At 38.5% G+C, this 23,723-nt stretch overlaps 1 protein-coding gene and 1 long non-coding RNA gene across 3 annotated transcripts in view; one reads left to right on the top strand and one right to left on the bottom strand.

The window, feature by feature from the left end:
* The first annotated feature begins 2,681 nt into the window (after window positions 1-2,681).
* Window positions 2,682-6,101, top strand: LOC146161241 (uncharacterized). 2 transcript variants are annotated; one of them, XR_014494639.1, is made up of 5 exons: window positions 2,682-2,801; window positions 2,870-2,918; window positions 3,524-3,573; window positions 3,842-4,066; window positions 6,040-6,101. It is a non-coding gene; the product is annotated as an uncharacterized LOC146161241 (long non-coding RNA). The 2 variants fall into 2 exon arrangements; XR_014494638.1 differs by lacking the exon at window positions 6,040-6,101 and having other exon boundaries at window positions 3,842-4,178.
* The window catches only part of LOC146161238 (uncharacterized), an 80,146-nt gene continuing 60,681 nt past the window's right edge, over window positions 4,259-23,723 (bottom strand). Inside the window, exons 40-47 of the mRNA XM_083383546.1 lie at window positions 17,047-17,217; window positions 14,843-15,010; window positions 13,877-14,014; window positions 13,349-13,438; window positions 7,536-7,666; window positions 6,973-7,081; window positions 6,017-6,165; window positions 4,259-5,438 (exon numbers count right to left, since the gene is read on the bottom strand). Coding sequence (XP_083239672.1) covers window positions 5,369-5,438; window positions 6,017-6,165; window positions 6,973-7,081; window positions 7,536-7,666; window positions 13,349-13,438; window positions 13,877-14,014; window positions 14,843-15,010; window positions 17,047-17,217 — 1,026 coding nt within the window. The 3' untranslated portion in view covers window positions 4,259-5,368. The remainder of the gene's footprint in view (window positions 5,439-6,016; window positions 6,166-6,972; window positions 7,082-7,535; window positions 7,667-13,348; window positions 13,439-13,876; window positions 14,015-14,842; window positions 15,011-17,046; window positions 17,218-23,723) is intronic.

Genomic DNA, 23,723 nt, shown 5'->3' with positions numbered 1-23,723 from the left:
TGGCTTAAATCTACACGTTTGTGTCGCAGTGCCCAATCGCTTATAACTTAATTATAATGTTATAAAAATTCTTTGACAAGGCAACTTCAGCCGTACTGTAATTTATAGTAATACCATTTACGAAAAATCTAAAATTACGTTATAACATTACCTAATAATACTGTAACTATTTGACGGTGGAACCCCAAAGTTCACATTGACATATGGTGCTAGACACGATTAAAAGCTCTTTTCTTGTGTTTTTAGTGTTTCATGTTTATATGAAGGTAACTAAGGTCCTCTTCAAAACCTAAAGGTTACGCACGTGAGATGATATATTTATGTCCACACTGTGAAGGCACAAAACATTGGCTTGAAGGTAGACCATTGCGTTCAACACCTTGAAAATGCTGTGAAGAACCTCTACGTCAGTTCAGTCACAGAAACTCAGTCGCGAATGACAGTGTTTTTAAGACTTTTAGTTCAATCAACTTTTATTGTTTTTAAATGACATGACTTTTTGTACAAAGGCTATTTTTTATTTAAAAATGTGTTTCATTTGAATATTTATTTGGAAAATTGGGCTACATTCGTCGCATTTTTCCTTTGAACAGTTTGCTTCTCCTTTTTGGTTTTAGTGGAGGTAAAATAGTGATTAAGCTGGAAATTTAAAATATTTGATTTTGACGCTATACGTACTTTACTACACGAACAACTTGCTATAGCAATTACTTGCATGACTTGGCTTGGGTAAACAAAGACCTGGAATTGACTTCTTATTTGTTGAGAATGACTTGATATGCTGTGACAAAAACATTAAAAAATGACTTGTTTAGACGCTGTTGCACTGAATATGTGAATAATAGAAATCACCTTGACCCTTGCAAGATAAATGTCGACCTTAATTCCTGATCAGTAACAGCAAAATAATCTAGCAAAGCTAGCAATTCAGGTCAGACACATTAACCAGATCTTAAAAAGATATGTATATATTTCGCCAACTAAGGCATCGTCAGTATATCTGAATAAAAACATATTTTAACTTTAATGTTTTCTGACTCATTCTTATACTGTTGCGTTTGTTTTTATTCAGATATACTGACGATGCCTTAGTTGGCGAAATATATATATATCTTTTTAAGATCTGGTTAATGTGTCTGACCTGAATTGCTAGCTTTGCTAGATTATTTTACTGTTGTTTACACGCTGTCAATACTTGAAACCTCATGAAAATAAAAATCTCTAGAATGAATTAACATGGATCACAAAAATGATAGGCCTACATATTATTGTAGAATCAAGTATATTTGAATGACAAAATTACAACCTACGCAGCCGTGAAATTCATCAGGACATCGACTACATTCCACAGTTTGTGGCCGCAAAAGATCCTCGTCAAAATCATATGCTAAAATTCTGCGAAAAATTAGGCAGAATTCCGTTTTTTTGTTGTAACACCACAATATTTCACGCCAAACGACGTCACTGGTCACTGGCGTGGTTTTGGGTAGGCGTTTCACACAAACACCGTCAAAGGCAAGGCAACGTAAATTAACAAGGCAAATGAAATTGGGGTAGGCATATTGCATAATGGTTATCCCGAAGATACTAAATTAAATATTTTTTTATTGAAATAAATAAAATACATTATAACGAACGTTGTCTTGTCTTGAATCATATAAGACAATAAAATCAGATAGACGAAGTGATTTTTTTCTGTAACATAGTAGATAAATCAAAAACAAAGTGATACAAAACTTCACCGAAATCCAAAGAAAATAATTCGACTATTGGTTTCACTTAGGGAAAGTCCCAATATAATTTTTCGTTTGGTTGTAATTTGTAAATAAAGAAAATACTTGGATGAAGTATGACGTTATGCTTTATGTGTTACAAAGTCAAGTCTTTTCGAATAAATACCAAGTCAAGTCATAATTAAAGCAAGTCAATTCACTGATCAAAAACCAAAATATTAATAAACCATTAAAATTTGTAAACTCGTCCGATTATTAGCAACTAAAAATGGCGCTCTTTTACTTATGTACGTGAAAATTAATAAAAAAAAAACTTTCTTCAAATACCGCATACCACAACGGATATTGTTTGGGTTAGGGTTAGCGTTTGGTTGAGGGTGGGTCAAGTTATTATTAATAATAAACATAATATTACTTCACCCACCCTCACTTAAACGCTAACCCGCAGCCTAACCCTAACAATATGCGTTGTGGTATGCGGTATTATTTTGTTTTGTTTTTTGCATAACTTTTCACGTACAATAGTGAAAGAGCGCCCTAAAAATAACATAAACGCAACATAGAGCCAGCAAATTATTTCATAAGCAAAAATTAAGATAAATACCCCAATTTTATAAGTAATTGCTTAATAAAAACTCTTTATTTTAACCCAAATCATTTGTAAAAACATGACTTAAGTGAAGTCAAGTCATTTGGCCCAAAAGACTTAAGTGAAGTCAATAATTTTAATGATTTTATCAGAAATTGATTTTGGTAAATAGCAAGTGCCTATAGGCCATTTGACTGAATCGCTCTTTAACGCTTGCACTCTGAACTACTTTGGTGTCCTGGTGAATAGTTTATTTCAAATAAATATCCGTTTGAATAACAATGCTGTGTTTTACTCAGCAATTTTAATTTAAAACATGTTCATATTTTTAAGATTTAAAATAACATGTTTTTTTCCCTAGAATTACAACAACATGGTTTGTAAGTAGAAGTTGAATTTTATTGATAACTTGACAAGTCAAAGAGATCAATTTTTTGGGGGAAACTTCTCTTACCATACATAAAACAATGGACAAAAAGGTATTTTGTGGGGTAACATTTGCCTTTACTAAATATGAAGTTTATTAATTAACATAATGTATGTTTAGAGTGGAAAAGAAGTGAATTCAAATGTTCAACATTTAAGCAACAAATATGGTAATTGATTAGTAAATGCTTTATTAAAAAAAATGGTGTGTTGTTGTCCATGAAGAATATTTAAACCTCCATAACCCACAAAATATATTTGCTTGGTCAAATCAACTCTGCAATAAGGCAGTTTTACTTGCAGATCTTGAAGCCAAATTTTAAACAAGCTTAACTATAGCTACAGGTACCACACTTGTGATTGTATGCCTAACAGACAACCTGTAAAATATAAAAAAGCTATTTAAAAAATAGTTATTCAACATCATGAAACCCATTAAACTAAGATTTAAAAAATCTAAGTAAAATTTCCACTAAAAAATGTTTTATTTATGCATAATGATGATTATTTAAAGTAAAACATGTATGTGTTAAAAACATAAGTACCGTACTTTCAACAAAAATAGCTCATTTTTTCAAAACTTGAGAGTTTGCTATAGTGACATTTGCTTCTATCACCTGACTATAATTAAAAAGCATGCATTTTTTTAACAAAGTTTATTTTTCAATACAATATTAGGTTTGCTGGTATGAAATTCATTAACTAATTTGCATATTTTAATGTTTAAATTGATATGTCTCATTCTTATGTATGCAATTTGAAATTATTTTATTAGGTGAAACACGGAAAAATTCACACCAGCAAGAAGAATCCACTAAAACCATTGTATGAAATTATTGTACAATTTATTTACAAGTTGAATATTTTAACAATGTAATAAAAGTTTAATAAGAATATCAAAGCCCATACAGAAGTAGGTATCATTTTGACCGTTTGAAATATTTTTTTAGGGCTTTGATATTCTTATTACCTAGTACTACAACCACCAACCATGAAGTAATAAAAGTTAAATCCTATAATAAAATACTATTTTTTCAATTAAATCTTGACAAAAGTAATTACATAAACTAGCAAATTAAATGCCAATATACAGAATGAAAGCGGTCTTGGAGAACAGGTCCATGAATCCAAGGAGCAGGCCTATGTTACAAGCGTCATCTTGTCGGACATAAACAAACGACTACAAACACAAAATCCCAATTTTGATACTTGATGTTGACAATCCTAAAATGTCTCCGGAAGACAGCTATTAAACAGTAATGCAACAACATTCGACTGGCAGAAACATCATCATTTGTCCACTATGCTGACAAAAAGGGTAATGAGTGAAAACACTGCCGCACTTTTTCAATTATGTTTTTATTGTATTTTTCTTCCTCCAAATATTTAGGTTTGTTAGTCTGTGAAAAATACAATCAGTTTACACAAAACCCTGTGCATTTATTGTTGTTTATCAAACAAAAAACTAAATTTTTTTTGTTAACCAGATATATTTTCTTGTTTCTTTATTAGTTGTGATTTTCAAAAATCATCACTCGTAGATTTTTATTGTGGTCTTGTTAGTAAAACAATAAGATCGCACCGTGATTAAATAAAATCGATTCGCGCACAACTCCTTGATGATTAACAACATAAAAATATTACATAGCGAGTGTAATATAAAAACAAAATAGCAGTGTGTACAAACAATCAAATTAATCGCAATACTGCAAATACACGCAAACGTAGCACCGGATTTCATAATATTCATGAAAAATCGGGCTTCAGACCAATAAGAAACACTACTGTCTCCGGCGGTCATAACCTTGCATCAAATATAATTTTCAGTCCTTGTGGCAGACAAGTGAAAATTAAATCATTGAGTGCATACAAACCTTAAAAAGCTGTACAAAGCAAATGAAACACCTTCGAGAACGGTTAGTGGTTGATAATAACATTTGGGCGAAGCTATATTTACAAAACAAACAGGCATGATGGGAGAGTAAAAAGCGAATGAACTGATTCGAAAAACTATTCGCGATAAAATATGAACGTTAAAATGGCTTGCAGCGCAACATACGTGACTTGCACGGGAAAAAATGGCAGTACCGGCTTGATAATCCATTTTATACAACAAGCCCTAGTATGTACAGTACACTTGCTATCTATAATGTATTACATTACGCATTGTTGGTAAAAAGCTGTGAGGTGAGCACCTACGTTTTACTGCATTAGGCTGATAATACCGGAGGACGAGTTAGATTCTCAAGGATTGCAAAGTGCCAAACGGGAAATTCCCACCGAACTTGCGTGCATAAAAAACTGGGAGAAAACACTGGCTCGAGATCGGGTGACGAAGGAAACACCATTTCGGCGAAGTTGTTTACAGGCTGGAAATTTGAGTTCAACTAACAATCGATTGTCAGCGTGGTTTCAAAGCAAAACAGAGCCGCCGATGAATAAGTTGACAAACTTGCACATTTAAAGTAAAACTCGGTGTATACATTAAACAGAAGCCGACAAACGTTAGTAAAGACAACCGCGGTTGTTACCACGTAAATAAAGTGCAATTTTACAAAAAAAATACGACGGCAGGCGAGTACACGGCGGCGACGTTTTTCCTTGCATTGGTCAGATTAGATTAGACGGACGTGAAAAGATTTCCGCTCGGCGCTGCAGCAGCCGGGGGTTTCGAATTCGAATTTGGCATCCTGAAAAAAAGGGCGTAGGGTTTTTTAATAATGCACACAATAGATATAGGGAATCGGTGACTTTTTAGAGGTCACAAATGAATAATCATTGTCGCAAACGAATTCACAAGAGTCTGTAGCTTGATAAGCCACACTTTTGGGGCCAACATTATGCGAGCAACTGTTGTTTGTGTGGCCTCAAGTCCAACAATGTTTTTTTTCAACTTTTTGTGTAACATTTTGCTTTTATGTTTCTATTATTTTTTGGTTCTGACAGCCAACGTCGTACTGCGAAACAAATGTTCTTAATGCCCGAGTGGTTTCGAATATTCCAAAATCGAATGCTTCTAATGTAGTGTTAAAATAAAGGCAATAGGTTAAATCCTGCATTTTATTCCAATACCAAATGATGTCATAACTAAAGCTATTTTCGAGGTTATTAGCAAGGCTATGCTTTATCGTTTAGCTTTAGTTGTAAAGTAATAATTTTGTAACGAAATTTCATTTTAAAGTAAATATCGCTGCGTTGAAAACGCAAATCTTAGCTAAAATTGCTAAAAAAATTGTTACATGAATTTCACAATAAATTCGCCTCCCACCTCAAATGGATTGTCTTCCTCAGCTCGAAGTTGGCCTCTTTCTCCTCTTGGAGCATTTCCTCCAGGGTGTGTCGCTCCTCCTCGGCAGTGGCAAGCTTCGATTCCATCTCGTTTAGTTGCTGCTTGAGCGACATGGCGCGGATGCTCATCTGTGAGTGAACAATTTACAACGCGCTTTTTAGGCTTTCATCAATTCGGCTTGCGATTAAAGGCGAATAGGGGCTACCTGTCGCAAACGTTTTCACAAATACAACCAATGGTTTGAATTTAATAAGGGCATAGCGATGTCTGCACAGTGCACAGTATTGAAGTTTTTGTCGCGAAAAGGAAAATAAAAAGGCGGCTTACGAATAGCGACGTCCGCACATTTGTATTGCGATACAGAATATGTTGGATAAAAAGTATACCGATATGATTCGATACCAAGCGAGGATGCTCATCTGCGGATGCATTAACTTGAACGCGTTTTTTTTGGCTTTTATCAAATTGGCTTATGGTTAACGGCGCACAGGGCTACCGCGTTTCATCAACCCTAAAATCGAACCGTTTACTTGATGTTTTTCGGAGTAAAATAGAATTACTGTTTTTAATTTGACCAGATCAACCGCTCTCCTACGATAAAAAATAAAAGTTCGGCCACCTTGAAAAAATCATTTTTTCGAAACAGATACGCAAAAGTATAAGAGAACTGCGATACAAGTTACATAAGGAATATGCAAAACAATTGAATTCTTTGGCCGAAACAACCGTGTTTTTTGTGTAGGGATTTTTTTAAGATTGCGCCTTGGCCTAACAGTAATATAACTGTAGGCCGTTGACAAAAAAATGTTTGAGGAGCTAGCGATTGCTAAATATTCTTTATCACATACCTTAATATCAGACCGGGTCGAAAAGCAATAAAAATTTGAACAATCTTTCTTCTGCCAACAGTCGCACGTGTAATTAAACGTGCTTACCATTTCCTTTTCGCTGTTTGCCTTGTCGGTTTCAATCTCGGCTTGCTTCAAAACTTCCCTCAACTTCATCTCGGTTTTGCGGTGGTGCGTGTCGATCGCGTTCAGCTCGCTGCACGAAATACGTGAAATAGAATTAAAAAAGTTAGTCAACATTGACTGCAACGGATGTATCTGTTTCTTTAAATTTTACACTGGTATGTGCGTTTAAACCTTTATAACGTACAGCTGCCCAATAATTAAATGGCTCTTCTTGACATCATTGTGCAACAAAACAAATGAGAAACTTTAAACGGACACGTTTAATTGTTTTTTTTTTAACTTAAACGAGTTTATTATTTTGGTGTGCAGTTCAGTAAATGTTGCTTTTTAGTGCATTATTCATTGATGACTTTTGTATAAAAAAGTGCGACAATCTAAAAATTTTAGCGCTCTTGTCATATATTTCATTGCATTAAAAAAAAAAATAGATGAAAATGCCTTGTCTACAAGTAACAACCCAAATATCGTAAAAATCAAGTACTCAGTACTATTTCGGCAGTTAGCGCGTCGCTAAACAATCGCACCTTGCTTCTTGCTGCAGCTTTTCTTCAAGGCTCGCGATCTTTTCCTCCATAGCGGCTTGAAGCTCGCCATCGGCCCCGTAGACCTGCTGCTGCGTGTTGGCGCCATCTAGCGCGTCATTGAGGCGCTCGATCTGCGAATAAAGCGACCGTTAGGTGGCATTGCGGTTAGCTACAAACGCCCTAAAGACTCACTGTATTGTTACACTAAAATAACTGCATGAATCGTAATATTAAAAAGCGTAATGTGTTGACTTGGGAGTTTTATATGCCGCCATTGTGTGATATGTTTTATCATATATTTTGGCCACGAAGCCAAAAATCACTTTAATGCTGTCGTTTATAGGGACTACTGCAATCTAAAGAAGGAATCGAGACAAAAAAAATGTTATCAGAATAGGTAACCCTTGTAGAGCAGCAGATTTACTATAGGAGCTGTGACTTGCAGTGCGTGGAAAACTAAAATGTGCATGCATAAACACTAGTCATCGCATATTAACACTGTTGGATATTACCTAATACAGACTTACAAATTACTTTCCACCAAACCCTACTAAGAACTCCTTTAAAACTGAATACCGAAGTTTTATTCGAAATAGAAATATAACAGCAAAATGTGATCACTACGTTTTGCGTAGTTTAGGAGTAAAACAACATATCATCCAGCATCATTTTCTTTGCTAAAACTTTTGGTGCATAAAAGTTTTGAAAAAGTAAATGAAAAAAATAGCCCAACAACATTTTGCACGAAAAAATGATATATGTCTCTTCTCCGGAAGTACCTCTCAGATTAAGAACCAATGGCCTTGAGTCCAGTGTTTGAACAGACGCACAACGCCTACACTCGAAATAATCGGGCGCTTTCCATATAGAAAACGTGAAGACTGACACACAAGGAACGATTAGTGGAATGCACAGACCTTGCAGATAATGGTCTGTTATTGTTATTTGACATGGGCGGGCCGACGAGGGGCGTCAATCAACCGCCGACAGGTGGAAACAGGTCAAACAGCAAAGCAGACAGAATTCCGAGAAGATGGCGTCGCCCATTGGCTGCGCAAATGTCACCACGAAGGTCACTTTTACTTTATAGAAGCTTTTACTTTATAGAAGTTTTCAGACACGAACGGAATTCGCGACAGAGTAAAACTAGTTGCGTGCCCAGCGCGGAAACGCCAGTTTACATAGTGAGCAGTAGACTAGAGTGGGGAGAGTCGAACGACCGTAAATCGTTTGCACGAGCGAGTTTAAGTTCACACGCAACATTAGTCGCGGGAGTAAGTTTCAGGAACAATCCATGGGTGTGGATTGTGGATCCATGGCTGTGGCCGTTTACGTGAGGTCGCAATTTTTTTACGGACCCATTTAGTAAGAATCGTGCGTAACAGCACCTAATAAAATCAGTCCAATAGAAAAAGGCAATGGCTCCCCAAATCTTTTTAGGTTGCGGCACACGAGAAAAGATAAAAGATTGCGGCACCGTTTCTAGCAATATCGCACAGTGGTTTGCTGTACGAAATGGACAATAATCTACATTATAACAACACGCATTATGTACGCAACGTTTAGGAAAACATTTTTAAAGTTATTACACCCTAGAAGTAGACTAACAATTTTAACCCAAAGCTTTCCAATGGATAAAAAAATTAGGAATGTAAAACCACCCAAAGAAAAAATATATATCAACCAAAACATATCTCTTGGCACCTTTTAAGAGAAAAAAACGGCACTCCAGTTCTGAAAAACTGTCATATGGAATAAAACTGTTAAAACTCCACCAACGAAGCCTTTCCAGTGTGCCTCTGTGGGTTTGTTCACCTTAACCGAACGAGACGCAGTAACACCCATAGCGACAAAGGCACTGACGCGGCGGCGTGCGCAAAACGCCATCGATGTGCGTGAATCGAGTTGAGCTGCCGGTCGACGGGTCAACAACCCAGGTGACTAACCGAAGGCAGGAGTGCTTCAAAAGCGGGAGAAACTCGCCTGCGTTGTACTGTGCTCTTCAAAGGCGCAGTTGGACGCGTTTGCGGCGAAGTAAGTCGGGTGCCGCGCGGGTGTGAACGCTTGCCAGACAACCCCGTCTGCGTTCGAATGCGACGTTTCCATGTTCGTAGTAGAATCGACGCGTAAGCTGCGGTTAGCGAGTGATTTTGCCCGATCAGCTTTTTCGATTTCGGCGACCGTTGCTATATGGACCTCGGGCCACCCGTAAGGCAGGATTTTCTCAATTTGCCGGTGAATCCTGTTCGACGTGGGATTACAGCGCGCCCTTTTCGAGAAACCGAAATGCGATTTATACGCGTTTTGAAAAGGCGTATGTTGGTGTGTACGTGAAATATGCTAAATTAGCTATAATTAGAATATCAACCTTGGAGGTTTGCACGTCGCTGTACAAAATGCGCGCTGAACGTGTGTGCCGTGAATAATATTTGAGAAACAACTAAACGAACGTTAATATTGCAACGTTTTCCTACCTTTAGTGCAAATTATATCACCACTAGGAATGTCCTACAATATCGGATAAGAGCCGATACCCCATGACGTACTTGGGTCGTATCGGTGCCGATTCGATACCAGATTAAAATAGGAATTTTAGCATGATTGTCGTCAAGTACTTCGATTATAATTTTCAAAATAACTTTGCAAGTTGAGGCAACCAAACTTGCTAAAGCTTAACAAAAATTTGGCCTTTTAAACAGAAAAAAGTACCTGCGAACGTTGCCATTTCATCTATTTTATCTGTTTAAACAAAGTAATGAGGTAATTTCGTACAGCATCGGATCGCTTTACTTTTTATTCGAAATACTGGGTATCGGAATAAAATTCCAAGTATCGGTCATCCCTAATCACCAACCCAATTCGATATCAAGTCGTCAAAAACATCATCGCCCACTGGATGAGCTAACGGCTTCATCACCAATCCTAATACGGTTGTTTTTAGTAAGGTAACCTCGTTACAATAGTTTCTTGTAAGGCGACAATAATTTTTGTTTCGCGTGCCCTTGCTGTATTAATGTTGGGCAGTATTATTGCCGGAAAAAAATCATCATACGAGAATGTTGACGAAATTAATAAAGAAACATTTTTGAAGTTTACACACGCTCTATAAACTTTACGCGTCATAGAGTGAATCACCCAATTACGCGAAAAACAGCGTTTGAAGCGAGAAAATACCTCGAAAAAACTATCAACATTCGCAACTGTTTACAGAACTGCCACGGTCATCGCGGTGCCACGGGGTCAACACAAAGGCAATAGCGCTAAATTTAGACGATTCGAAAGCATCTCACTTCGATCTGTGCGCGTAAGATCTCCTTTTTGAAACGGCCCGAGCCAACGGACGGGGCTGCAAACGGCGACACGCGCACAAATACCTATCAAAACAAGCACGAGGAGCGAATTTGCGATAAGCGTCAGATACGCGATATCGAAATTTCCAGATCGAGCCGGCCACGAGGTGCACTTAACGCGCTGACGACGCCCCAATTGCTCCAAGTGCCATCGTCGCGACCTTCTTTATTGGACCCCACCCAATAGCCGAAGCTTTGGCGTCGCGCAGAAAATAGCGTCTTAGTGTGCAAGTTGCGTGCCAAATATACAGGGTGGCGACTATGGGCGATTTTTCGTACACGGCACTGGCAAATGGTTATCACACTGTTCACAGTGGGAGTTTCTTTAGGTAAAACATAGGTCCGCTCAAAGGCCTAGTCTCTCTTAACTTGTAAACTATACCGAAGTGACTGTACCCTGAAGGCAGTGGCAAAGGCTATACTCAACTATACAGTCAATGTATATTTCTATTGAACAAAATAAGTAAATTACTTTAATTTGAGCCTAAACGCGCCCTTTGAAAGGTTTACAACCATAAGAAAATGTGTCTTTTGTTGCAGCAAGGTTTAACCGTTAAACATACAGAGACGGGATGTAGCGAATTTAAAATGACTAAATTACAAAGCGACCAACGAAATGCATGTTTACATTGGGCTTGATAAGGCCACGGCGGCTTAATATATCGCCCCACGTTATGGTTTACACACTTACACAGTTCAAGGACCGCAAGGACGCGAGCGGCCGCAAATCTGGGTGAAAGGTTTTCGCAAAGAATTAAAACGCAACCGTTAAAATTTGCGTTGACAGGATGTATTTGTTTATCGCGCAGCAACAAAAAGAATTGCTTCGCGGCTGTGCCTTTGACGATTGCAAATATTATAAGTCGGGCGAATATTTTTTGACTTGTTAAAAAAGTCAAAATTAGGTCAAACTTTACACGTGAGGTCAAAATTTATCAAAATTATTTCAAGTCAAAATCGTTTTAAAAAAATGCACAACCATCGTTTGGAAAATTAACATATTGTAATGAGCTATTTAAAATGGTCATTAGGTTTATTAGTTATTAAATCTACTTTTGAATTACATCCAAAAACATTTTAGCTGTATTATATCTTAAATTGAGGAATGTATGGTATACGCGAGCAGAAATTAACCACGCAGGCCTAGTTCATCGCATTAGGTTCAGCTCGAACTTCGTTTTTGCATTACATAGTTGTGTATATCTGATTTCGAAAAATGTATTGAACGGTATTTGTGTTATTTTTCGGTGCAAATTTTATTTCGATAAATATGCTTGGTCTTCTAATTTTTGCAAATCTCTTTACCTCATATTGCAACCACTCTTTTGTTAACAATTTTATAAAATAAGCAACGTCCTGTTTTGTTTGACCTTTTATATTTGTTGGTTTTGTTTTTGCAAGAGTTTTGCATATACCCGAAAACTGAATTGGGTTCTGCTGGTCGTCAGTAAAAATCAAAATCATGTGACCAACGACGCCTCAACACTAATCCAGTACTTTAAACAAAAATGAGTTGTTTTTCTGATAGGTCCAATTTTTTGTCAAAAAAATTTTTTAGGTTAGAATATGTCGAAATTTCATGTTTTTACGTCAAAATAATCGCCCGATTTATAAGACTAAAAAACAGATTCGACCGAATTGCGGTGTATTTGCGTAAGTCACAACCGCGTGAAATTAACTTTCTCCACTACTGCTTGCCATAAAATTAAACGAGACGATTGGGTGTACGGTGTGACGTAACAAAATACGCGATTTGTGGTTGGGACAAAATTTCCCAAATATATATCTTTTTAGTAAGCTGTTGTGTCAACGACGTTTCTCAAATATAAAAATATCTCCACTGGATGCAGACATACCATACACATGGTATTACTCATTTAGGTTATTTGTAACTTTTATATAGCCATGAAAGGTGAGATAACTGTTTAAATAGTTAAGTCCGTGACCAGATTTCACACCGAACGGAAGCCACTTAATGCGGGCGGCTTTCACGCTAATAGAGAACAAATGAGAGCAGAACACAGTCCGGGTAAACAACTTTAGAAATATGCCCCGTCGAGAAGAATAGCGGACCCAATGCGAGTAAACTGTAATTCTTCCGTTTATAAGGAATACTTCCATAACATCTATCCAACCATTTTAACCTAGTACAGTACAATTATATGTGGCCTAACAAGAATCATCTCTTCTTTTGTATGTCATTGCGAGTAAGTTGTAATTGTTTCGTTTATAGGGACTAAATTTTCACACGTTTCTTGCAGATGTCCAACGATTTTAACCTTTATGGCACGGTACAATCATCCGCGGTTTAAAAGAACCATTTCTGCTGCTGTTGGCGACGTTAAAGGTCCAACGACCCGGATTAAAGCCAGTGATTAATAATGTAGAATCAATTTTCGGTTCAAACGACAGTATTTTACATAGATACCGAGATCATACGTAATTGGGAGCAAATAAACTTACCTCATGCTTTTGCTTGTTCGATTCGTCCTGTAAGATGGAGACTTGGCTCTTCTCCATTTCGAGTTCGTTGTGCAGCTGACCAACTTGGTCCTGTGATAAGGTGCGACGAATTATATAATATAAGTTAAAAGTTTACCGTTTTTAAAATGCTAATTGAAATATCTTTATCAAAGCTTCACTTAATACGGTCATTTCTACCCTTAGTCGTTTATACAAATACCTTACTTCGACTTCAGTGTGTGCGGCGAGATTTTTCTTGAAATCGAAAAAATATACCGATTCAGTAGTTAATGATTTTTTATGCCGAGCAACTGACTTAAAGCCATAGGATGGACATAAACTAAGACTTTCGATTTGTTTTTTTAAAGGTTGTTTTGCAAATGAATTGAATTTAGACTTGAGCTGAATTAAAATCAGCAACGAAGGAAAATATATCCTATACGTGGAGGTTTTACATATGGTTTTACAGATATGCCGAAAAAACACCAACATTGGGACCACGAAGACACGAGCACTAGTCGGACTCACGATGAGGACTGTCAACTTGTGGAGGGCGTCTTCCTTTTCTTCTTCCGCCTCATGGAGCTTGGCTTCCAGCTCCTCCACCTCTTCCTTGGCTTCTGCATCCGAGGAGGATTCACTCGTTTTTCGCTTGAGGCCCGACAACTGCGCACAGAAAAGTCGCTTTTTGAGAAATGCGATTTTCGTTAACTATACCTAAAAATTACATGTTTTTCTTTTTCACATGTCATAATAAATATTCTCTTAACATTTTCTGCCAAAAAAAATTCATAAATAGTACAAAACTAAAAATTTTGTCAAATGAGGTCTTTGCTTTAGTAGAAAATTGTTTACGTCGTACATTATAACAACAAAAGTATTGACGATTAACCGAATATTAACTTTAGAAACGTCCAATTTGTTATTTTTAAGTGTAAAACAACCAAAAGGCCAACAAATATTTTTTTAATAGTGCCACCCAACGTTTACTGAAAACTTGACCAGGGTCAAGATCCTTAACTTAACACAACAATTCGTTTGATCAGGTCATTCACTTTACATAACACGTTAAAACCAAAAAAGTGGAATTTCACATTTGTTTATTTTTAAATAATTTGTAATTTTCTGCACTATGAAAGTGTGAAACAACACAATGATTTAAACAACAAAAATAAAGAAGAGAGTATATCCCTGGGATTCTCAAATTTGTTTATGTAGTCTACTCTACTCTATATACGCTATCATATAGTCTACTCCAGGGTTTCTTAATCAGATGAACGGTTCACCCCAGGGTGAATAAAACTTTTGCAGGGGTGAACCAACCAAAAGGGTGAAACCGTCAGAAATGGATGATAGCATGCGAGCAGGACGGATATTCCGGGTGTTCAACCTGTTCACTGAACACATATTATTAGACAACGGTGAATGAAATCTGGAGATAAATGCTAGGGGTGAACAAAACTTAAAAAGTTAAAGAAGCACTGGTCTACTAACCTCTTCCCGCAAAGCGTCGTTTTCCCGCTGTTCGGCCTTTAAGCGATCCCCGAGCTCCTCTAGGAGTTTCTCCACCTCCTCCAGCCTCCTCTGCTCCTCCTGGTGCGAGGAGCGCGTCCTCTGTGCGTCCGAGGTGGCGCGCTCCAGATCCACGGTAAGAGCTTCCAGCTGGGTGAAGACGAAAATGTTAGTTGGTGAAGGATATTGGTATAAATATGCTGTTGCTACCAGGCATTGTTTTTCTGTTTAAATAACATTGTTTTGTAGTAGGGTAATCAGCTGGCATCATATAAAGACAAACTGTATTAAATTAACGACAAGCTTTTGCACAACCGTACTTCACCAGGTCAAAGGAGAAATTAAAGCATTTAAGATGCACGAGCATTTTAATTTTATTTCGTGCATTTTAAATGCTTGCGTTTTACTTTGACTTGATGAAGCACGGTTGTGCGAAAGCTTGTCGAAAACTCAATACAATTTGTCTTTATATAGTGCCACCTGATTACACCATTTAGAATTAGACAAATACGGCCATTTATAAAGGTTGTTTTGTAGTGCTATTAATCAACTTCTGCACACTAATAACAACTTCAGTATCAAATCATCGAATCCATTAGTTTTCAATATTTATTAAAGTGCCAACGTTTCGACCACCTATTCGGGCCGGGCAATCTTCTTTAGGGAAATAATGTTGCAACTATAGAGTGTAAAGCGAAAGAGCTTGATATGATGAGAATGAAATCACCTAAAAATAATTATACAAAGAAACAAAAGTTGCAATGTCAACGGTTTCACTCTGATCAAGTGGTTACCAAAAACTGGTATCCGTGAGGAGGTTTCGAAGAGGTCGGCGCAATATATTTGAAATTTATTTGACCGGGAAATCATTTTTTGGTTCTTTTTTTTTTAAACTTATCATTTCATTTGATATTCTGATTATGATAATAAATTACGGGGCAACCTTTGTTTAGTGAGTACTATTTTTAATATTGTAGTAATTAATTTACGGTGAATTGTTTATACACATTTTTGTGTTTTAAACAGGATAAAAAAGCAAAAGATAGGCCGGCAGGTGAACGAGTTTAAGAAACAGTGCACCAACCGCTACTTTTACTTCACTGAAAATAACCGCGAACGTGTGCGAAAAACGTGACAAAATCTATTTTCACAGCGATACGAGCTTCCTATAACTACAAATTCCAAAGAAAATCCGGTAAAATTGATATTTTTGCGTAACTCTCGGCGGGCGAGACGCACAAAGGCTGGTAAATTTCACGGTAGCGTCGACATTCGCAAAAACGGCGGATTGACGCGGGAACGTGAGTCCGCTCCAACGCGGCCTATACCGCCATCACGCACGGCTAGACACAAGGAACAAAGCCGTTTGACGCAAACAGCCGTAATCACAAGGCAGCGGCAGCAAATTGGCACAAATCGGTTTGCAACCGGCCTCAAAATTCGACGGTTTCCCCGCGGTTTAGGGATTTTCGGGCCGCCTGATTCAGCCCCATGTTTATCCTTCAAAGCGCCCGACGGAGGCAATCAGGGGCGGCCCTCGTGCGTGGCTCAAACATGGGGCGTGTGCAAGGCGCCCCTCATTGACTGTGACGTCACGGTTTTCGGCTCACTGGAGGGCAAGTGTTGCCGTTCGCCAAAGAGTACGGCGTTATTTTTCTAAAATCAACTAATGCCTATGTTAAAGATAGCCACTGAGACAATCTTAAAATGTTTTTTATCTATAGATTTTTTTATGTATAAAGCTAGCTGTAAGAACGCGGGCGTTTTTATAATATAAGGTTTTCGAAATCATACCATATTGCGTAACGAAAAAAAATGACAAAATTTGGAGCGAAATTTAACATTTTGACAATGTTTTTGTGGGCTGTGACTGTAAATCACGATAAAACGGAGAAACAAATGTCGATTTAAACTTTACCACATTATTGTAAAGTGTGGATAGAACAAAAATAATAACATCGCCGTTATTTATTATATTCGACAACATATAGTAATAGTAACAACAGATCTTATAAAGCTAAAAACACCAGAACTTAAAAAATACATTACGGGTGAATAGAACAAAAAATAATAACATACCCGTTATTTATTATTCTACAACATATAGTAATATTATTCATGGGTCTTAATATTTCAAAAAATCACAATACAAAAAATCACAAATCCACTGCATGGTAAAATCGAACCTCTTTCTCAAGTCCTTCCTTTTCGCTTTGTGCCGCCCTCAGCTGGTCGCTCTTCTCCTGCAGATGAGACTTGAGCTGCTCGAACTGGTTGTCGCTCTCCGCCATGTAAGCGTCCATCTGCTCTAAGGACGACTTCTCGGCCGTCTGCTGCAGCGACGTCAGCTCCTCAATCTGTCAATCAAAAAGTCGGTGGTTAGCGAACAGTGGCTGGCGTAAACGTTGATATTACGTTGTACACGTTTAATACGAATGGAAAGGATATAAATGCCCTTCCTGGCTACTTTTATCGGCAACATGTCCCACAAAAACTTAAAATGGAATGTCCTATTGAAAGAAATCTGTTTAATACATTTTACCAGACAAACACAAACAACCAGAAACAGGATAGTTTTGTAGTGTGCTATGTATTGCTGAACATACAATATAATTGGTTTTCACTCTAAACTAGGAATTACACACCAAATTACCAAGACAAGGAGTTGTACACAACAGAGGGAAACCGTTAGCCAACATTTCTTGAATTTTTTTGGAGCATAATTGTTTGCGATTTGAGTTGGACGTAGTAGGAATATCAACCCGTTCCCCCACTCCCATGTTAAAAATAAATAAAGATATTTTCGAAACGTTCAAAATGTTATCCACTTCTATATGGGCTTTGATATTCCTCCTATACGTCTTTTTCTTAAAGACTGTCATAAAGAACGTCACTTGGAAAAGCTTGTAAACTGATATCACGGCAATAAATTGTGCGGCCAGGTAATTACACAAAAATACACAGCGAGACATTGCTGGGTAAACGACGTCAAAGGTTGGCCGTAAAACTTCACGGTTTTGACCAAATTCGCGACAGAACAAGTTCGACGGAAACGCCAGGACATTTGGATCGTTTGCACACGCGAGCTTCTACACGTGACGTTCGTCTACGGTCGAAGTTATGCGCCCGTCACCTTACACAGAAAAGCCAGTCGAAATGAGGCGCGGAGAAACCTGTGACTGGGCAAACTTTCTCCGGCCTGTATTAAGATAAGACACAGCCGTCACCCGACACGACCGCAAATGGACGGGATACATATTTAAACAGTCGGCGGCCTGCATGCGCTTTCCCGAGATTAGGCAACGGGCGTCAGGCGCCTTGGGAGAAAAAGACCTCGGAGCGAATCGGGGTGTTTTTTTATGGCAGGAGGTCGCGACCTTCACCTGTGACGTGGATCCCTGTTGGCGGTTAAGGGGTGACAATGACTGGAACATGTGAAACGACCATTCGCACGCCAGCCTGTAGAGTTTGGGGAATGTTTTTAGGCGTGATCGTCGAAACTGAAAAGAGGCAAGTCTGTAGGGTCCAAAGGTCGCTTTTCGGAAGTAGTTTGGCCACTTTCATGGCCTCGCGAAACATGAACCGAAAAATAATGGCCATGTAAGCAAATAAAGGCATTGGTTGTCAGAAAAGACGAAACGCTAACATTAAACATGATTTTATGTTTAATAAACTTTATCTCCAGTGCACCAGGTATCATTGACAACTAACCTAAGAAACATAGTAGAGAAAGAAAGTCGCATCACTTTTTTACGTAGGAAGCAGATCAGACCACTCAAAAAGATTCAAATTTTTAAAGCTTCTTAAAGCCCCTCAATAATTATTTTAGGTGTAAATAAGCAGCGAAAGCTAAAGACAAAAATTACAACCAAAATTTCCGACTAATTTTTGGGATGATAAAATTACAAAGTGTGATGGTGAATTCCGCAATAAGTACTATGAAACAAGGTAAAGAAAAAATGCGGCTATCGCAAATAAATCGCACGCAAACCAGTCCAAGTACATTTTTTAAATCTAAGAAAACATTCCTATTCCTATCGACACTCGTTAACTTGGCAAAAGAGCACTCGATGACAGCATTGGTTGTTTTAGACTGCGGACTGCGTTGTTTGCGGCGCAGTGAATGGGAAAAACACGAAAAAGACGAGTTTAAAGGGTGCGTTGTTTTACACAACAATGTTCAATGTTGGCGTCTACAACCGGGGAAAACGATTTTGGTCAGTCGTGCTTCATTACAGTTTTGAGAAAACTGCAAAGCAAGTTGATAACAGGAAGTTTAACCCCTACCCAGCAATTTCCACCAAAAACGAGGACCTTCTTCGAAGTAACCACAGTGACGTGGGTTGTACTTATGTAGGGTAATTGAATTAAAAAATATTGAAAAAAACATATGAACTTTGGACAAAAACGAAGCTATATTCGGTTAAAACAAACAAAACGGCGACGACCGGACAAAACGTACGCTCTATATAAACAGTCATGTGACAGTTTTCTCTAGTCATTATTTGACTGAGGCCGGGCTTCAATGGATGACGAAATCGGTGGTAAGATCCTTATCGTTCAAAATGAACGAAATTACCGTGCTACCCTTTGTATCATTACACGTGTTTGGAGCGTGGTAAAAAAAATCAGAAAGGCAAGAATGAAGAAATGCACAAAGATTAATCTCTCAGCCAACCGCAAATCAGTTGAAAAGCTGGTGAATTTGTACGTGCTGTGCTGAGCGCGCACAGCCGCAGATCTTGTCAACCTTATTAGAGCCTTGTTGACTTTTGCGTCAATGAACCTGAGGATGGAAATTAAACCGCAAAACAAGTAATTGCGCGAACCACTGCCGCAAATACGAAAATGATAAGTCAACAAAACTGCCAAGCTTGAAGTTGCCCGCAGAACTTTGCAAACGGAAACTGACATCGCCATTCTTTTGCCTTTCTTTTTATGGCAGGTGAAATTGTCAAGCAACAATTTGACACAAAGGCACATAAGCAGCTCAACTATAATATTTTGTTAAAAAATTAAAAACATCGGGTGATGCTGAGAACATTTCTACTTAGTTTTTGTGCAAGCTTAAAATAGTTGTTTACAAAAAAAAAAAAAAAAAAAAAAAAAAACACTTGCAGATAATGAAACTTTCACAATAGTTGAAAGTTTTTTAGTTACGACTTATTGTCCGACGAAAGCGTTTGCGGCCACGTTACTTTGGCAAGGATATGTGGTAGTATTGCTGCGATATAGTGGCAAATTTAAGCGACATTTAACGGTCAAACGCAGCTCTTGCTCTACAGGTGAATGGCTGTACGTGCAGCCGTTTTTTTAATCGACAACCCTTAGAAATTTTGATCCCTTGTGTGGAACGTGGCCCAACAAAGCGGGATTGCGGAAGTGATGTGTGTTTGTGGGCTAGATCAAGCGGGTTCAACGGAATAGAAATCGAACGCGACAAGTGCACGTTATTTACTTCTGTCCGGCGCTTGTTTACTTTTAGCCAGGAATGTAACATGAAGGACTCGGGCGAACTGTCGAAGCAAATATTTAAATTAAACTAAATCGAGCTACAAAAGCAGCGGGTATATGTTTTTCTTTTGATGGAAAATTAGTTATTAAATTCTAAAGTTTCTGCAAACCAGGGTTATTAAAAACAACAGGGTACGACCAGTACATGAATTTGCACAAATTATAAACCTATGAGTCTATTATTTTATATTGTCCATTTAGCGTTGCAAATGTTCAATTTTGCACCTCGATCAGTGAAAACTGTTAAACCATTAATTTTTAACGTTCATCTGACAAATGTACTAAGATACAGAAACTGGCGGAATTTCGTCATTGTATGTTGAAATGTTGTTTTGGCCACCGAAAAAAAAAAAAATATGTTGTATGGTCCCCAAAACAAGCTATGTTTAACGTTGGAACAATCCTTTTAGCGAATCCTAATTCCCAACAGCCATTACGCGTCAAAGTTCAAGCACTCTATACTGGAATCGCGTCTAGGTGTTTTACGGGGGCTTGTGCAAAAACACACGTACCCCCATCACACCGCGGCCGAGTTCAGCAAGCGAGCTGTTACATCAGCGGCCATTGTTGCCGGTTTATGACGCCACAAACAGGACAGGGGCGGTCACCACGAACGACAAACTAATCCCTTAACGACCGCGCCAGCGTGTTTGGAGGGACACAATCGTTTGCACTGAGTTCGACGAAACCTTAAACCAACATGTTCCCGAATTCCGGACGTGCTTTCCGCGCCGTTACGACTTACGTAAGGTTACGTACGCTATCCGATTTCGATTAAAGGGCGATTTTAGATTGTAAAAAAGGAGCGCCGCCTTTACGTTCTCCCAAGCAACGTAGAAAAACAATCGCGTAAAAATGACGCTTACGTAGCTCTTGGGAAAGGTAAAAGGAAAGGCAACCGACGGTATTTGGGGCGGGTATACAGTTACAATACATTGCTCGAAAACACGATAGTAAGGGCGTCTTGGCTGCGCAAACGCGTTGGGTGGCGAACAATAGTATTCACGATGACATCACGCGTGTAATACTGTCCAGCCTGTCGTGCGAGAAGTGCAAATACTCATCACCAAAAGGGCGCGTCATTCTTGCAAAACGAAGCGAATATATGACTGCTGGTGCCTGGCTGCGCTGCCGGTCAAACAGTGGCGACCCGTTCGCGTCGCGGAATCCGAAACTCGCCAATAGAATTCCAAATTTGGCTACGGATATAGTCCCGAAAATTCGGCCAACGCTCACCGTAACGACGCAACAATAATCACCCGGAGTTTTATTGGCAGCTGGAAACCCGACGTTCGGACTGTTGACAGCGCGAGTTGGTAGCAACCAAACGGTCTTTTTCTCAACGGATTCTTGACCCCATTGAATCGATTTCTATTGCTGACATTACTGGGGGCACTAATTTACGACGTTCGCCCCGTAAACGGTCGTAGCGGGAGGGAAGGCAAACATCCGACCTTCGCATTCCGAGACAGAAATAATCCCACTAATCCTTATTGCTTCGAACCTGAAACAACAATAGATCGGGAAATGACGATCAGATCAACACCACCCGTAAAACAACCCAATTCCTCCGCGGAAGTCGTTCATAGGGTCGTAACTGTTCCATAGCCTTTCGTTGTGAAATGGGTATTTCGGTAATTCACTGTCGCTTGACATCATTTTTATTAGTGATATTACTATGTGGGTTTTAGCGATGGTTGCCGAACCAAACCGTGAACGTTCAATATTTTTACCAAGCTAGTATAGGTCAAAATTTCCACAGAATTTGTAGGCGATGGGGATGTCCAAAATTGAACATTTTATTCCGATACCTTTTCAGATATTTTAGGCCAAAGAATATCGCGATCTGAACAAATACCTAATGACGTCATTACTATACGTAAATAGGCAAATAAGTGAATTTCAAACATTAAAAAGTAATTTGTTTCAGGTTTTCATGATAAGTTAAGTTGTTTTAGGGTTAATAAGTTTAATGTTAGCGCACTTTTTTCAATAAGTTCACCTTTCAAAGTAGCAGTTTGATGGCAAATAATGGCTGAAATTTCCTTTATTAATTTGGTATCGGATCGGCCACGATACAACCGTAGTATAGAACGTGTACCGATATTATCGGACATACCTATTACCTATAGCAGGCGGTGTAAGAAAAAGTTTGATTTAATGGTTGAACCTATTTTAGTATTTTAAAACAAAAATTATCAAATCCGACTTAGATCGTAACAGGTGTTGTTACGCATATGGTAGTCAACTTTAATAACAAAATCGCCCGCCATCGTTAAATTTTAAACGTCACGTTACAATTTTGACGTCAACTTAAATTTCCAAAATGCACACTTGCGGTAAGCCGGAATTCCGAAAAGCGATGTTAACGCGCAAAGAACGCAAGTGGAAACGTGGACCGGGCATCGGTGCTGACTCAACCCAGGCCCCGGCAATTTACGGCCATTTCGCGACCAAAAGTGCCGGTAAATTGCGCGCAAATTCCCTTGCGGCGAGGAACCCGAAACGTGCTGATCTGGCAAGGTCGTGATTTCACTCGGCTGCTTTGTTGATTCACTTTGCTTGTCCAGTGCAGGGCTGCAAAAATCTATTCGCTCGCGTTGCGAAAAGATTCGGTTTAATTTTCGTAAAAGTGCTGGTCTAATAATTGCGATTAGGTATAGAAAAGGACGATCCATAGGAAACTAAAAAAAGGGTATACACATACATAAATAGACCGCAGACTTTTAGCCGACCCCTTTGTTCTGAATCAACGTATACTTGGATATGGTTCCTTTTTAAACCTTTTTTACTTTGATCGAATAACGCAAACATTTTTAGCTCGGTAAATTACAGGAAAGCGCTGCCTCTGGAGCGAGCAACAGTCCGTTAACAACGTTAAGTATCATTTGATATCTTGGTTATAAATAACGCCAAGCCAACTTAGAGGAAAGCAACCGAGTTCAGAAGTTCACACTTATGGGTATAAGAAACATCTTATCACGAAGACACTTAAGCACCAGCTTTGACGCAACTTGGTTTGCGGTGCAAGAAACGACACTGGGGCAATTTTTCAAGCAATTAATTGTGTCATAGTTGTCGCTAACGTTCCCATCGGACGTGACATGTTGCACGGCATCAAGCGGACAAAGTTCACAGACATTTTACGTCACGATTCATGTCATCCGAGGCGTGACGTCATTGAAGGCAGCTTGAACAAAATAATAAAAATAATGCCGGAAGGATATTAAATAATATAGAATAAACAATCCCGTTCGGTCACATTTCATAGAAAAAGCGAATGATAAATTGCGTCACGTTGCGTTACAAGCGTGACAACGCGAAAAACGTGTCGCGAATGACGTCGATG

This window comes from Ascidiella aspersa, chromosome 3, assembly GCF_963924565.1.
Source record: "Ascidiella aspersa chromosome 3, kaAscAspe10.2, whole genome shotgun sequence".
NCBI lineage: Eukaryota > Metazoa > Chordata > Ascidiacea > Phlebobranchia > Ascidiidae > Ascidiella > Ascidiella aspersa.
Note: the sequence above shows the minus strand (reverse complement) of the source record. Positions and strands in the feature narration are given on the sequence as shown.